Source organism: Lytechinus pictus, chromosome 11 (assembly GCF_037042905.1).
Source record: "Lytechinus pictus isolate F3 Inbred chromosome 11, Lp3.0, whole genome shotgun sequence".
Taxonomy (NCBI): Eukaryota; Metazoa; Echinodermata; class Echinoidea; order Temnopleuroida; family Toxopneustidae; genus Lytechinus; species Lytechinus pictus.
The window spans coordinates 33,039,052-33,053,998 of NC_087255.1; the positions used below are offsets into that span (position 1 = coordinate 33,039,052).

The 14,947-nt window shown below is 37.2% G+C and overlaps 1 protein-coding gene across 2 annotated transcripts in view; it reads left to right on the forward strand.

Annotated features, from left to right (window-relative positions):
• Nucleotides 1-14,947, forward strand: part of LOC129271211 (dedicator of cytokinesis protein 7-like) — a 66,631-nt gene that overhangs the window by 39,511 nt on the left and 12,173 nt on the right. For both annotated transcript variants that reach the window (XM_064106381.1, XM_064106380.1), the window contains 14 exons: nucleotides 1,321-1,434; nucleotides 3,067-3,392; nucleotides 3,967-4,291; nucleotides 4,817-5,002; nucleotides 5,542-5,683; nucleotides 6,593-6,689; nucleotides 7,078-7,174; nucleotides 7,862-7,996; nucleotides 8,503-8,655; nucleotides 9,104-9,262; nucleotides 10,640-10,752; nucleotides 12,833-13,013; nucleotides 13,976-14,119; nucleotides 14,788-14,919. In XM_064106381.1, the coding sequence (XP_063962451.1) occupies nucleotides 1,321-1,434; nucleotides 3,067-3,392; nucleotides 3,967-4,291; nucleotides 4,817-5,002; nucleotides 5,542-5,683; nucleotides 6,593-6,689; nucleotides 7,078-7,174; nucleotides 7,862-7,996; nucleotides 8,503-8,655; nucleotides 9,104-9,262; nucleotides 10,640-10,752; nucleotides 12,833-13,013; nucleotides 13,976-14,119; nucleotides 14,788-14,919 (2,304 nt within the window). The remainder of the gene's footprint in view (nucleotides 1-1,320; nucleotides 1,435-3,066; nucleotides 3,393-3,966; nucleotides 4,292-4,816; nucleotides 5,003-5,541; nucleotides 5,684-6,592; nucleotides 6,690-7,077; nucleotides 7,175-7,861; nucleotides 7,997-8,502; nucleotides 8,656-9,103; nucleotides 9,263-10,639; nucleotides 10,753-12,832; nucleotides 13,014-13,975; nucleotides 14,120-14,787; nucleotides 14,920-14,947) is intronic.

A 14,947-nucleotide genomic window follows, 5' to 3' on the forward strand; every position in this document is an offset into this window, starting at 1 on the left:
GCAGCTCAATGTAGCTAATTTTTTCTAATTTACATACAAGAATTAGTATACAATGTATTACTACGTGTAAAATTGTAAAGTACAACCGAGTTATATTATTAGCCATAATGTAGATAGTACTACTACTTATACAGGTTAACTCAAGCAGTTGCAATGACTAATTATTTTGAGAGAAAATAATTTCTATCTAGGTTTGAAGTTATCATATATCTAGAAAGAATAAGTACTGGTGTGGTTAAAGCAAACCAAACATTTTGAAACAGCAAATATTGAGTATATTGAAAATTTCAAAACTTGTGCTTGCAAGCAAAGTCAGGCATTTGTATTTTTGTTTGGAAAAAGACCAGTCTATTGACAGAAAACATGCTTATTTTCGCTAAATACTGATAAATTGTTTATATTCTACTTACATATGACATAAACTGGCCAGCAAAAGAAAGTACCCACTTTCAAAGGCTGCACACACAAATTCACCCCATAGAAATAAATAATTTTGTACACAGGTATGGTGCAATATCCATTAGTAATCACATACCCAACAGGAAGTGATTATCTTTATTACAAAGAAATAAAACGACATGTACGGCATCTTGGTCACTGAATCAAAAGTCACAAAATGTAACAGAATGCTCTCCTGACCTCAATCCCATTGAGCATCTGTGGGATGAACTTGGCAGACGGGTGAGATCAAGGGAACAGCCTCCTACCAATCGGCAAACATTGATCCAAGCTCTGCAGGAGGAATGGACAGAACTTCCCCAGGACTACGCCAGACAACTTGTCCAAAGCATGCGTCAGAGATACCTGGAATGTGTCCAGGCACGAGGAGGACATACACATTATTGAACATTGTTGTTTGTGTCTGGTTTATTTCATCCTTTGACATTGACTTTTGTGTAAAACCTGGACGGCTCATTCTGTTACATTTTGTGACTTTTGATTCAGTGACCAAGATGCTGTACATGTCATTTTATTTCTTTGTAATAAAGATAATCACTTCCTGTTGGGTATGTGATTACTAATGGATATTGCACCATACCTGCGTACAAAATTGTTTATTTCTATGGGGTGAATTTTTGTGAGCAGCCTTTGAAAGAAGTGGGTACTTTCTTTTGCTGGCCAGTTTATAATTGTTATATGAAAAAAAAACACTTGGTTTTATTTTTGGTGTATTTTGTTTAAATTCATTTAGGGACTGTTAACTTAAGTTTAACTTTTTGTTATTTGGATGGGGGGGGGGGGAATAACCAATTCCAGATCGCGGAGTCGTGAAGCACTTTTAATAATTCAGTTCAAATAAACTTTTCTTCTTGAAACCAGGATGTAAGACCAATGCAGCTGTTGAATGCCAGTCTAGCCTTCTTCCTCCAGGAGCTTCTCACATTAATGGATAGGGGCTTTGCCCTTGGACTCATTCACAACTATGTTAAACAGGTAAGAGGGTGTTGGGTGTCAAAGACTACATTATTTAAAAATCATTTCTGAGCTAGGCTGTGTTACTTAAGATATCTTCTTCTCAAGTCACTACACAAGTCCTGTCAATTGGAGGGTACAAGATCTAGCTTTGAGGTTAAAAGACTCCTGGGCCCCGTTGTACAAAGAGTTACGATTGATCCGATCAATCGTAACTTTATGGAAATCCATCAGTGTCATAATTTTTTCTACAGGAAATTTGCAAAATGTCCTTTGTAATCAAAGGAGAACACCCCAAATTGTCAAGAAATCAATGAATTTATGGATATGCATTCATATCTAAATTTTTTTTTGAACAAACATGCATTTCGTATGTTGACTTTGCTGGCTTGCCATAGTTACGATTGATCGGATCAATCGTAACTCTTTGTACAACGGGGCCCAGGGGTGGTATTCTGAAAATTGTCTTAACTTTTCTTGTAACTCAGCAAGATAAGAGCTCGCTAAAATTGTCTTAAATCGGTATTCTGAAAATTGTCTTATCTCTGTAAGGACGTCCCCTATTTTATCTCTGACATGCCCAATATTCTGTCATCAACCAATCATTAAAGTTGTTATATGCTTAGGCCAACCAATAGAAGTGTCTCTTCTGAATATTATTATAACCGCATTGTTGACATGAGGCGTATTTCCCTTGCACCCCCAACGCTTATGCATGTGCGCCACTGTGCTAAAAACACATGTGGCTGATCTCAGAGTCATATTTTCTTTGAAAAGATTCATCATCTCGATTACCAATTTTTAATTGCTGAAAAGTCTACCAATCCGTCTCTGTAATGTCTTCGGAATGTCTCCTGCATTAAAACATGATGTTCTTGCGGGATGCAGCAAGAAATTATTATTTTTGATCGAGAAATATCGCATGCAATATTAAGTTACAATAGCCCCCTACCTCTTGTAAATTTTATCTTATTTTTGCAAGGAAGGTAACAGATCGCAAAGATAAGAGAATTTTCAGAATACCTTTTATCTCGATATGTTATCTTGTGCACATAGATATTTAGGCGCCATCTTTAACTTACGCATCTTTATAGCTCTGACATCATACACGCTCAGTGAAAGTTACAAGAAAATTTACAAGAAAAGATACAAGAATTTTCAGAATACAGATTTTATTGTAACTCCAAAGATACAAGAACATTTCTCTTAAGACAATTTTCAGAATACGGCCCCAGATCTTTGGCAGTGCACGGCTCTGGTAAGAGGAGGCAGACCAAACGGTGTTGCATCGCCACTTAAGATATCGCTTGCAGTCATGCATGAATGTCAACTTCGAACCTTGTATATAGATTCTAGAGAAAACAATACACAAGTAAATATACAATGTCTCACATGAAAATTAGATGGAATTTCAGCAGGGTTGAGATATTTCCCGGTCAATTGGTGAGGAAATACAAATCTATCCCATTGACTTATTACACAAAGTGAATACTGCTGCTTTACTGAATTTCGTACTGCAGGCAAGACTATCCAAGTTGTACCACATCTTAAGTCAAATATCTCAGATATAGGCACTCTAATAGATATAAAAGTAAGAATATTAATTTAAAATGATTGGTATATTATTCATATTTTCTTTCTTCATTCATCAAGGTATCTGGTAAAATCACTGCCCTCAGCGACCCCACCACTCTGGCCTTACTCAAGCTTGACTTCCTGCGCATCATCTGCAGCCATGAGCACTACGTCACCCTCAACCTTCCTTTCCAGCAGTCCAGCTCCTTGTCCCTCTCCCGACCCCCATCGCCAACCCCTTCCATCACCAGCACCAACTCCATTGGATCGTTCATCTCCATTCAGACGACCCTGACACAGCTCGGTGACCCTAACAAGATGGCGGAGTTGTCCTATGACTACAGACAGCAGCATTACCTTGCAGCCTTGCTTCTTCTGGATCTGGCAAATGTCCTCACAACACAGTAAGCATCTTCTACCTGTCTTACAGCCCTTCTCATGTTGAATTTGAAGTGTGACTCAAATCATATCATATCGCTCAAAGAGCAATCATGTAATCATTTTTTTTTTTTACTACCATGACATGGTGCATGTATAATGTGAGCAGTCTTTCGAGAATTGTTCAATGAAAAATTATATGTTTTTGAATGCACAATGAACTCTGCTTCATGGCGGGATGTGTATTCACTGTGTATTGCCTTTGCACTCTTTTGGGGGAGAGCTGTTGGTGAATAAAAGTCACACAGATAAATAAAGGCCTATACTTTTCAGGTCAGGAGAATGGTTATACTGCATAGACTATTCTGAATGAAGCTAAGTTCTAGCTTGTCATGATTCCATTTCAAATGAATACATTACAGATGGATGCCTACCCAAAAATTAGCAAGGGTAGCTGGGCACAGCAGTGGCTGAAATCAAGAGCATTTAGTGACAGTGCACCTTTGGTAAGGGTGAGAGAAGATCATTGAATAATAAAACTCAACAATGATTCATGATAGTAAATTATGAATTCCATGCATTTCTACCTCATCCTTATAGCAATAGCAACTTACACCGGCAAGCAATCGACACTGTGAGCAACCTCCTGGCATGTCATGATGCTGACCAACGCTTCTCTATGCGTGAATGCCGGATGCGTGTTGCCTCCCTCTATCTACCCCTCTTGGGTATCATCATCGATGCCTTGCCTCAGCTCAACTGTGCTGCAGTCGACCCGAAGGCCAGACCTTCTGCCTCCTTTGGAGATATGGATGATGTTGACGTCCCTCTAAATCAGTCAGTTGCCATGGCGATAGCAGGAACAAGCATCTTTACGGGAGGTGGAGCAGGAGCAGAGCGAGTTGACTCCGCCCAAAATCAACAGGTGAGTCTATGAGTATTTTGCTACAAGTGATATATTGTATTCCTCTTAGTTTAAAACTTGGGAAAAATACATTAACCTGCTTCTGAAACGTGAATATTACCAACGTATGAAGGGGGTCCCAGGTCTGCACCCCTATAATTGAACAGAAGATCAACATGATCAAATTCTTCAAAAATTTTAAATGATGTTGCTCCTTAAACTCTCAAGAGCAATTGTGCCCAATATCTAAAAATTTGAGCAAAATGTATGAATTCCTTACCAGATACTACCACCTCTCACTTTGAGATTGAATAAACAGTGGTGTCCGATGTCTGCTCACCCATTCATATTACTTAAAATTTGGGAGTTTCATGACGGAGGCTTCATTTTGTTTACTTGAAATGCTTGAAATTCAATGTTATTGCACCATTGCAGATACACATATAACAGACTTTGGGCAACAAGCCATACTACTATAACCAAGAACACAAGAATATGTTTAAAAATTTGTTTGAATAATGATTGATGTCCATCTATCTGTTTCAGCGACCACCCCAAGGAAAGACCAGCCTGTCTGAGGAGTCAACCCGTGATCTCTTGATGTGTTTCACCTGGGTGATCAAGAACGTTGACCCGATGACCTTACAGCAGATCTGGGCATCACAGAGAGTCACTAGGGTTAATAAGATGCTGGATATCATGTTCTACTGCATCTACTGCTTTGAGTACAAGGTAAAGTGTGAATTGGCCTCATTGTATAAAAGTCACTATCATGGAAACTTTGCCATCCAATCAAAATCAAGGATTCCATGGGACTAACCATTTGATATCAAAGTTACCAAATTGTTCTGTTATGCAGTGGGTTTTTGGGTGTGTTTTTCCTACATAGACGTTTCATAATGAAATGTCATCTATCATTCAACAGGCCCTGGTTCCTTACTCAGAATGTAATGTTATAATCATATGATGCAGACATGTAATGAGTAGTCATTAGAATGATTTCTGTTTTGTCTGCTTTGCTATTTAGAGCAATCATGAAGAAGAAAAAATGTGCTAGGTACAAAAGTTTTAAAAATGTGCTGTTTAGGTGACTTGCTACAATAAAATATGATACCAATTGATATTATTGTCAAAATGTATGCTTCATCTTGCTCTTCCACTTATTCTACTCTCCACATTCCTCTCCTTTTCCTTCTCCTCCTTCTCTTTGTTCTTTTTTGCTGCCGCTGCCCTCTATTTTCCTTACCATTCTCTTTTCTTTTTGTCTACAGGGTAGGAACGCCATCATCCGTCGTATGAACAGGATGTCCTTCAAGAAGTCAGACGTGAAGCAGCGTCTAGAGGAAGCCATCTTGGGTACGGCCAGTGCAAGGAGTGACATGATGCAAAGACATACAAGACAAGGGTCGTCAGGTCAGTGACCAATCAAAATGTTTCTTTTTGTCTTTATAGCTTTCATTTGTCAGAAAACAATGATGGATACATCTTTGCTACTAAAAGTCTCTTTTTATGTTCAGTGGGATGCATTAATCCATGATTTTCATGTACTCCATCTCAAAAAGGACATCAAGTTATATTTAAAGAAATAAAAAGGCATCTTCCCTTGGTGATCTTGGATTATTCAATTATACAGCCATAGGGTGAATTAAAAAAAAAAGAGAAAATGTTTGATATTTCAGGGTCACAAGTCAATGCTGCTGTTGTATAGAATTGTGTAATACATGTGAGACTACCAGAAGCGTTCCTCTTGTTTTTCTGTAATTTGCACTTGTCAAAATGATTGCTTTCTTTTTTGAATTTCATTAAAGCATTTTGAATTGGATTAACATACCATGTACATGGTGGGTGCGTCGTGATCTAGTGGTTCTGACTCTCGCCTTTCAAACAGAGGGTCGTGGGTTCGAATCCTAGCCATGGCGTGTTTTCCTTCAGCAAGAAATTTATCCACACCGTGCTGCACTCGACCCAGGTGAGGTAAATGGGTACCGGCAGGAAGTAATTCCTCAAAAAGCTGTGCGCACCAGAATCGGTGGACTAGCTTAGCCGGGGTAATATAGGAGCGCCTTGAGCACCTAGCAAGGTGGATACGTGCGCTATACAAATCCTATATTATTTATTTATTACATCTGTTTTTATTTGTATTGAGTAATTTCAGATACTGCCATGGTGGATGGCATAACAATGGGAAACCTGTGCATGAGACAGTGAATTAACATGGTTTGATGCACATGTTTTTATTGTTTGTCCTCCAACATGTCTCTTTCTGGGAAAGCTCTGTATGTAATTTTGAATAAATGAAGTAAACTTGACCTTGACCTACAGGTGAACGTGGATTCAGCCCAGCCTTGGGTCAAGCAGAGAGATTAAGATGGAGAAAGGACCTTACACACTTCAGACAGAATGCTGAGATACCTGAGAGGTACAAATAGTCCCCAGTTTTGTTTTTTTAATTGCACATTCTAACATCTTTAGCGACATTTATAAAACATATAATAAGGCAATTGTAGCATTAATTCTGAAGGCAATGTAAATAGTAAAAAAAATTATAAAGATTTAATTTTCATTTTATATGTCCAATACTGTAATAAGGCCTAATGCATATAGAGCTTGACGATCACATTGTGAGCTGATTTGATCAGCATATCTTTCTTTCGATTTGATAGGTGAAAGCAAAAATAAATTTATATATTGGGATTAATGGTGAAGATTGTAAATATCATATATTATTAAGTTTGGTATTACCCCTATTTGATATTAAAGGTCTATCCATATTAACTAATCACTTCTTATGTTTCTCTCCTTACCAGACCAAAGGCTGAGTTGGAAGTCGAAGCTCGTTTAGAAGCTCTCCTGGCCAATGAGGTATCTTTTGTTGTCCTCGATGCAATGGAACTTCTAGTACAGGTATGTTAATTATTCCCAATTTGTATGCATTAAGTGGGGAAACAAGCAAGGAAACTGAGGGTGTTCTAGCTTCTGGTATGTCAGAAATGCAAAATGGCAGTTGTAATTTCACATTCTGGTTTCAAAGAAATCATGGGAGGAATAGGCATTCACACATATTGGGTTAACCCTGTAGAATTCACTTCCACAGAGTTTGATAACCATCTATAAATACTTCAGTGGATACAAGAGTAGCGGTCTTTATGAGCAGGTGCTCTTTATGGAAATTTACATGATTCAATATAATAGCTGGATTTATAAAGTGCTTTTTTGCCTGAGGATACAAAGTGCTGCTATAATTAATCTGGCTTTAGCTGTACTGCCATATAGGAACTGAAGAATTTAAGAAATTTCTTCATACAGGGTACCCATTCACCTCACCTGGGTTGAGTGCAGCACAACGTGGGTAAATTTCTTGCTGAAGGAAAACACGCCATGGCTGGGAATCGAACCCACGTCCCTCAGATTGAAAGACAAGAGTCACAACCACTAGACTGCGATGCCCCCTGACGAAATCTGTTCAAGGAAAACCAAACTTGTATGTTAATAGACAGATAGCCCTTCTATAAGGTGATCTCTGAAGCAGGTTTCACTGTATGCCTGTATCACTCCTACAACTAACTTTACATGTTCTTTGTATATTTTCAGACTGTATCTCAGACTGATCATCTCCAGGGGTGTTTGACCGGTGTCATGACGGTCCTCCTACATGCCTTGGCTTGTAATCAGAGTACCATTGTCATGGAGAGTATCCTTGCCACTCAACGATCTCTGGTCTTCAAGGTACATCTACTTCTATATTGATTCTTGGTAGACTGTCTAATAACTTTTTAATTCAATACATTTATTTTCGATTTCAATTAAAAGAATTAATTCTACTTTAGGTATAATATACATGTATGTCAAAAGAAACAGCTGAAATGTTTGAGCCAAGTATTAGTAGGTACACGTATGTGTAATTCCTGTTCGTTCATCATGCCCCTCAAATACAGGCACAGGAAAAACTCATACATACACTGCTTCTTTCAGTATGTACAGTTCAATTTATCATAAGCATTCAAATTGAAACACTCACAAGTATGTCTGCAAATTTACTATTCTAATGCATGCTAGATTGTATGGAAAAGAATGCACAGTCGATGCAACATTGGAAACATTGCATATAACATTACAGCCAATTATTTTATTAGGATCCATATGATATCAGTGTTTATAATGAATTTACAGGTTGGTTATTGCTAACACCTACAGTTAATCATTCTCTGTTTCATCAATGTTCACTTCATTAGTATCCTGAGCTATTATTTGAAGAGCAGACTGAGCAGTGTGCAGACCTTTGTCTTCGTCTTCTTCATCACTGTAGCTCGTGTATCGGCAGCGTACGATCTCATGCTAGTGCTTCTCTGTATCTACTGATGAGACAGAACTTTGAGATTGGAAATGTAAGTGATGCCAGATTTAAACGTGAAGTTTGCATTTTTTTTTAATAATCTAAACATTCATGTGCTAACCATGGTAAATGAAGGCGGGAGGGACTCATTTATTTTGTTGTACAAGGATTCAGCTGCTTTGACGACCCCTTTTTGATGGTTTTCATTTGCCTTTCCTTAGATATGTGAATATGTTATTATCTGATGAATTAGGAAATAAGGGCTTCTTTTGTAGATTATTTGGCCCTTTTGTTCCTGCTGCACATTGTTCTAAAGATCTAGTGAAACCTACCATTTACAAGATATCATTTACAAGACTCTTGCTACAGTTAAGTACATTTTTTTTTTTATATATGAACTCTATTCCATTATATTGACTTTCTATGCTCTCTTGGTAGAACTTTGCACAGAGTATATGAAATCTAATCTATTATATTGACCCCTTATGCTTTCTTGATAGAACTTTGCCCGGGTCAAGATGCAGGTGACCATGTCACTCTCATCACTGGTCGGCACGGAAACCAACTTCAATGAAGAATACCTGAGACGCTCCTTGAAGACCATCATGACCTATGCTGGGGATGATACTGAGCTACAACAAACAACATTCCCTGAACAGGTATAACAGCTTTCAAATCTGTTACTTGGACATTCTTTGTTTTGGAAAAGAAAAAGGAAAGGGTGCTTTGAAATCACAATTGTGTTCCTATTTTCTTAAATATTAAAGTTATTAAAGAGATATTTGGGTTTGAGCATAGAGGATGCAGTGAATTGTACTACAAAGTAATGGAAGAGGAGAATGAATCTTGCTTCCGTTTAATGAGGACAAAACCGGTTCAAAACTTTGCATTACTGTCTAACTGACAGAGTTCCTGTGTAGGAAAAGTAGTGGATATTTGAAGGTGATTGGAGATGGGTAGTTTGAGTAGGGGATGATCAAGGAAGACTTGAAAGAAGTGAGTAAAGGAGAGGAGGGAGGGAGGGGTTGAGGATGCACTGAATCAGACTAGTAGGAGAGAGGGGTTAGGGTGACTCTTGTAAGTATGAGGTCAATCAGACCACATCCGTTTGCTCTGACAAAACTCTGTCTTAGACTCACCACAGTGAAACCTGTATACAGAATACACATGAGGGTGACAAGAAAAGTGTTTTTTATGAACGGGTGTTTTTTAATTGACAGGTTTCTGTAATACATGTTTCCGATGGGGAAAACTATTTAAAGAGATGGTCCAGGCTAGAGATATTTATATCTCAATAAATAGAGTAAAATTCACGTAGCAAAATGCTGAAAATTTGATCAAAATCGGATAACAAATAACAAAGTTATTGAATTTTAAAGATTTGCTTTATTCCAGTGAAACAGTTCTAGGCATGTCTTTATGAATATTCATTAGGTGGGCTGATGATGACATATACCCACTTGTTCTTTTGTATTTTATTATATGAAATTAGGTTTATTCAAATTTTTCTACCAAGAACTGAAACAATTGGATTGACAACTGATTAAGTGCATTAGTTATTTATTACCGCAACGTATTTCATCATAATGGAGACACATCAATTTATACACATGTATAAGAAAATGAGGCAATTATGATTTCATGTAATAACATGAGAAAAAGGAAAGTGGGGATGTGACATCATCAGCCCACCTAATGAATATTCATGACAATGTGCGTATAACTGTTTTCGCAAAATATTGATACACTTTGAAATTCAATAACTTCATTATCTGTTATCCGATTTTGATAAAATTTTCAGCATTTTGCTCTGTGAATTTCACTCTATTTATTAAGATATAAATATTTTCAGCCCAGACCATCCCTTTAAGGGGAAGCAAATGTGTGGTCTCTATATACTGGAAATGACTGTCCTTACTCTTGGCTCAAAGGTTCCATTGTTAGGATGTACACTTGGAATAGATTATATTTAGGTAGATGGTGTTATGTAAATATCTATCATTATTATTGTTTTTGTTTCGTGACATTTTGTGCAGGTACGTGAGTTGGTGTTCAATCTTCACATGATCTTATCAGACACTGTCAAGATGAAAGAATTCAAGCAGGATAATGAGATGCTTGTAGATTTGATGAACCGTATCGCCAAGGGGTATGTTTACATTCTCATAATAAAGACTTATTCTGCACATATCTACCTTTGCTAGGCACTCAAGGTGATCTTATATTACCTTGGTTAATCTCAGCTACCAATTTCGGTGCTGTTTTTGAGGAATTGCTCCCTGGTCCCCTGGGTCGATTGCAGCACTGAATGGATGAGTTTATTGCTGAAGGAAACGCCGAGGTTGGGATTTGAAGCAATGACCTTCTGATTGTAAGGTGATAGTCAGAATCAGTAGAACATGGTACTTCCAAATACAGGTGTCATTGTTGAGCTCTTGACAAGAAATTCAAATGTTGTGAGATTGATCCTTGCCAATACACCAATGTCAAACCCCAAAACCAACAATAAATCTGCCAACTGAATTTTGAGGTTTTTATTTAGTTTGAGAAAGAAAATCCTATGCTTTAACCCTAAAATGGCCGGGGGGGGTTGAATCAACCCCCCTCAACATTCCGCCGCGCGAATTTTTTTGACCGCGCCACTCGCAGAGTTTATACTTTTAAGTCTTGCGCATCTTTTGAGACCAAATTTACAACACCCTGGTACGCGGTTCCGAAATTACGCAACATTTTGTAAGTGCATGTCAGACCCAAAATTGTTCCAAAACGTGATTTTGTGTACAAAGTCAATGCAAATTGAGTTTTCTCATCTTATTCATACAGATATGATTATTTTTACTTTAAACAGCTGAAAGCAATTGATTTTAGCATAATTATGCTTCAAAAAGGTTGTGCAATAAATCTGGTGAAAAAAAACAAAGAAAAACAAAAGGTTGAAAAACAAAGAAATACATAAGAAATTCATAAAACAATAAAATACATAAGAAATTGATTTCCAAACCGAAGTTTTTTTCAATTGCCATTGTTAAGAATGCTACAAAAATATTTTTACCAAAAATTAGCATTCTAGGAGCTTTATTTAGTGAATTAGAGCAAAAAGTATGATTTATGCATAAATTAGCATAATTAATTCATATAAAATAAAATCTCATTATTTTGGAAAATTTTACCATACAGCCTTGTAGATTTCATCGCACACTACCAGCGTGCAAATTTTTGCGGCGCTCGCGCGATCGGCGGCCGAGATCTCAGGGGGGGGGTTGAATCAACCCCCCCCCCCCCCCGGCCACAGAACAGCCAAAAAAGCCCGGCCTAGTTAGGGTTAAATGATATAACTTGTCAAAATTGATCAAAAATAAACTACACAAGTACTTGATTATATGTAGAAGAGATTAAGTGACAGCTTCAAAGAATATAAAGGAGAAAACAAGGTTTGAAGTTTGGAATTCACTCAAGCATAAGAAGTGCAAACTGTGCCACCTTGGTGAACCTTCCAAACAGTCCAGAATGGGTGGTGTCAAAGAAACTCTTGTATCTCTTCATTTATTTAATTTTGCAACTTCAAATGTTGACATTTTGATTAAGTATAATCCTTTTTCAGACCAGCTGATTTTCTGAATTTCACTTTTTAAAACTACTATTATAGCTATATGTAGAGAGAATCTTGTCTGGTGACTTATTTATGGTTTTAGGGTGGACGGTCACCATATCCCATAGCAAGCCATAGAATAAAGATTAAAATATACCCCAAACCTAGCCTATTATTTGATCCTTTATTGTAAGTAGGCTTAATTGTGATCCATGACCATTTACAGTGGGTGCGTCGTGGTCTCGTGGTTCTGACTCTCGCCTTTCAAACAGAGGGTCGTCTGTTCGAATCCTAGCCATGGCGTGTTTTCCTTCAGCAAGAAATTTATCCACACTGTGCTGCACTCGACCCAGGCGAGGTAAATGGGTACTGGCAGGAAGTAATTGCTCAAAAAGCTGTGCGCACCAGAATCGGTAGACTATCTTAGCCGGGGTAATATAGGAGTGCCTTGAGCACCTAGCAAGGTGGATACGTGCGCTTTACAAATCCTATATTATTATTATTACAAAGGAAAAGAATATCCTTTTATTTGTCAATTTTGATAAACTCTTTGCCCAATTAATTAGGAATGTCTAGGCTGCATAATTATTTTTAAGATAGTGCAACCACCGAGCAATTGAGAATATTCTTGATATAACAGGTACCAGAACTCTCCTGATCTTCGACTGACTTGGCTTCAGAACATGGCTGGCAAGCTCCACGAACAAGGTAAATTGACTGAGGCTGCTGAGTGCCTGATTCATTCTGCTGCCCTCGTTGCTGAGTATCTTCACATGCTTGAAGACCGCCCTCATCTTCCGGTCGGATGTGTCAAATTTGAGGTAAGAAATTGATGAGATAGAACCGGGGAGTGTTTCATGAAATACAAGTCATTGATTTTCACTGGCTTTTGTTATAAGCTACTAAATTCAATGAAATGGTTCAGATTAGGCAGATGAGAACAGTATATGGATTCTTAATTGTGAATTGAATATTTTCAGTCTGCTAGCTGTGTGTTTGATGTGTTTTAACCTTAAAAGTTCCTGGGTATTTTATTTTTGGGGTTGGGGGTCATAATGGCCCCCATTTGGATCTTGGCTTTGGATCACAACAGAAATTTGCACAACGATAGGGAATGATGTAGTCTACACGATTGCATACTTTTTAGGTATATTTCACTAAATTCATATACTAGTATTTTATTTTGTAAATTAATTGTGATAATTTATTAATGAAAGCATACTTTTCGCTTTGATTAACTAAATAAACCTCCTAGAATGCTAATTTTTGGTGTAAATACTCTTTATAACATTTCCAACAATTGTAAAAAAAAAAATTAATGTACTATCATCAATTTCTTATGTATTTTATTGTTCTTTAATTCCTTTTGTATTTCCTGTTTTTTAATCTTCAATAAAATTTGTCGAAGACATGATGGCTGAAATTAAAGGACTGTTGTCCATAAATTCAAAGTAAAAATAATCACTTGTTATGAATTTTAGCTGAAAATGCATTTTGTATTTACTTTATACATGAAATCACATTCTTTTTATAGCAATTTTGGGTTTGACATGCACTATTACATAACCACATACCCAAGCATCACAAATTTGGTCTCAAAAGTTATGCGAGACTTAAAAATAAAATGTCAGCAAGTAGCACAGATTTATCACTAAATATGTAGAGGGGTTGGCCATTATGGAGTCCCCCCATCCACAAAGTATTAGGGTTAAAATGAACAGGTTCTATCAAATTCATATCTATCTAATTTCATATGGCCTCAATTTTATTGTTTATCCTACAGAAAATCTCTCCTAATGTCCTTGAAGAGAGTGCAGTATCTGATGATGTTGTCTCCCCTGATGAGGAAGGTATCTGCACTGGTAAATACTTCACTGAAAGTGGCTTGGTGGGACTATTGGAACATGCAGCTACACTCTTTAATGAGGTATGAATACATGCCTATTATGGAATCTGACAATTACTGTGTTAATATTGGATTATAAAGAAATATATGTAGTGGCAATGTCATAAATTATGAATGCCCAACCCCTTGGGATCATCAGGAAATGATGTCTCTATCTCTCTCCCAAGTTACCATGACGAACAGTTTAAGGAGAGAAGTAAAAAGGGAGAAAAATGGGGATTGTATATTTGTATATACAAAATGTTGATTTTTTTTCATGGAATTATCTGTAGGGAACAAAATCATGGAGAATTATTTGATGGGAGTAAATATATTAGGTCACCCAGCTACATGTATTCATTGTTAAATGTCATTTGAGGGGGGGGGGCAATGATTGAAGAATCGTTTCAGTGATCAATTATTAACTTAGCATATGTTGCATAGGGTGAGTGAAGATGTCAGATTGGATTAGGGGACACAATGTCAAAGGTCACAGAGGTCATTATCTTAAGATATAAGAAGTTTGGTGACCAATGTATTTGGTTTGGCAATGACGGAGGCATAATTTTGACAGCTTGACATCGAGAATCAATCAAGTTAAGATTTTGTATTATCTGTCAGACAAATTGAATGTCATTGAGCAAATATAAACCACTCTTAATATCAGTATATTGAATTAATTCTATAAGAACATGATTGAACCCTTTCAGGCTGGATTATTTGAGGTGGTTAATGAGGTCTATAAGATTCTCATACCAATCCATGAAGCAAACAGAGAACACAAGAGACTCTCCATCGTTCATGGAAAGCTACAGGAGGCATTCAATAAGATTTCAGTTTTGGTAAGTATTTCATTTATTTTCCAATATA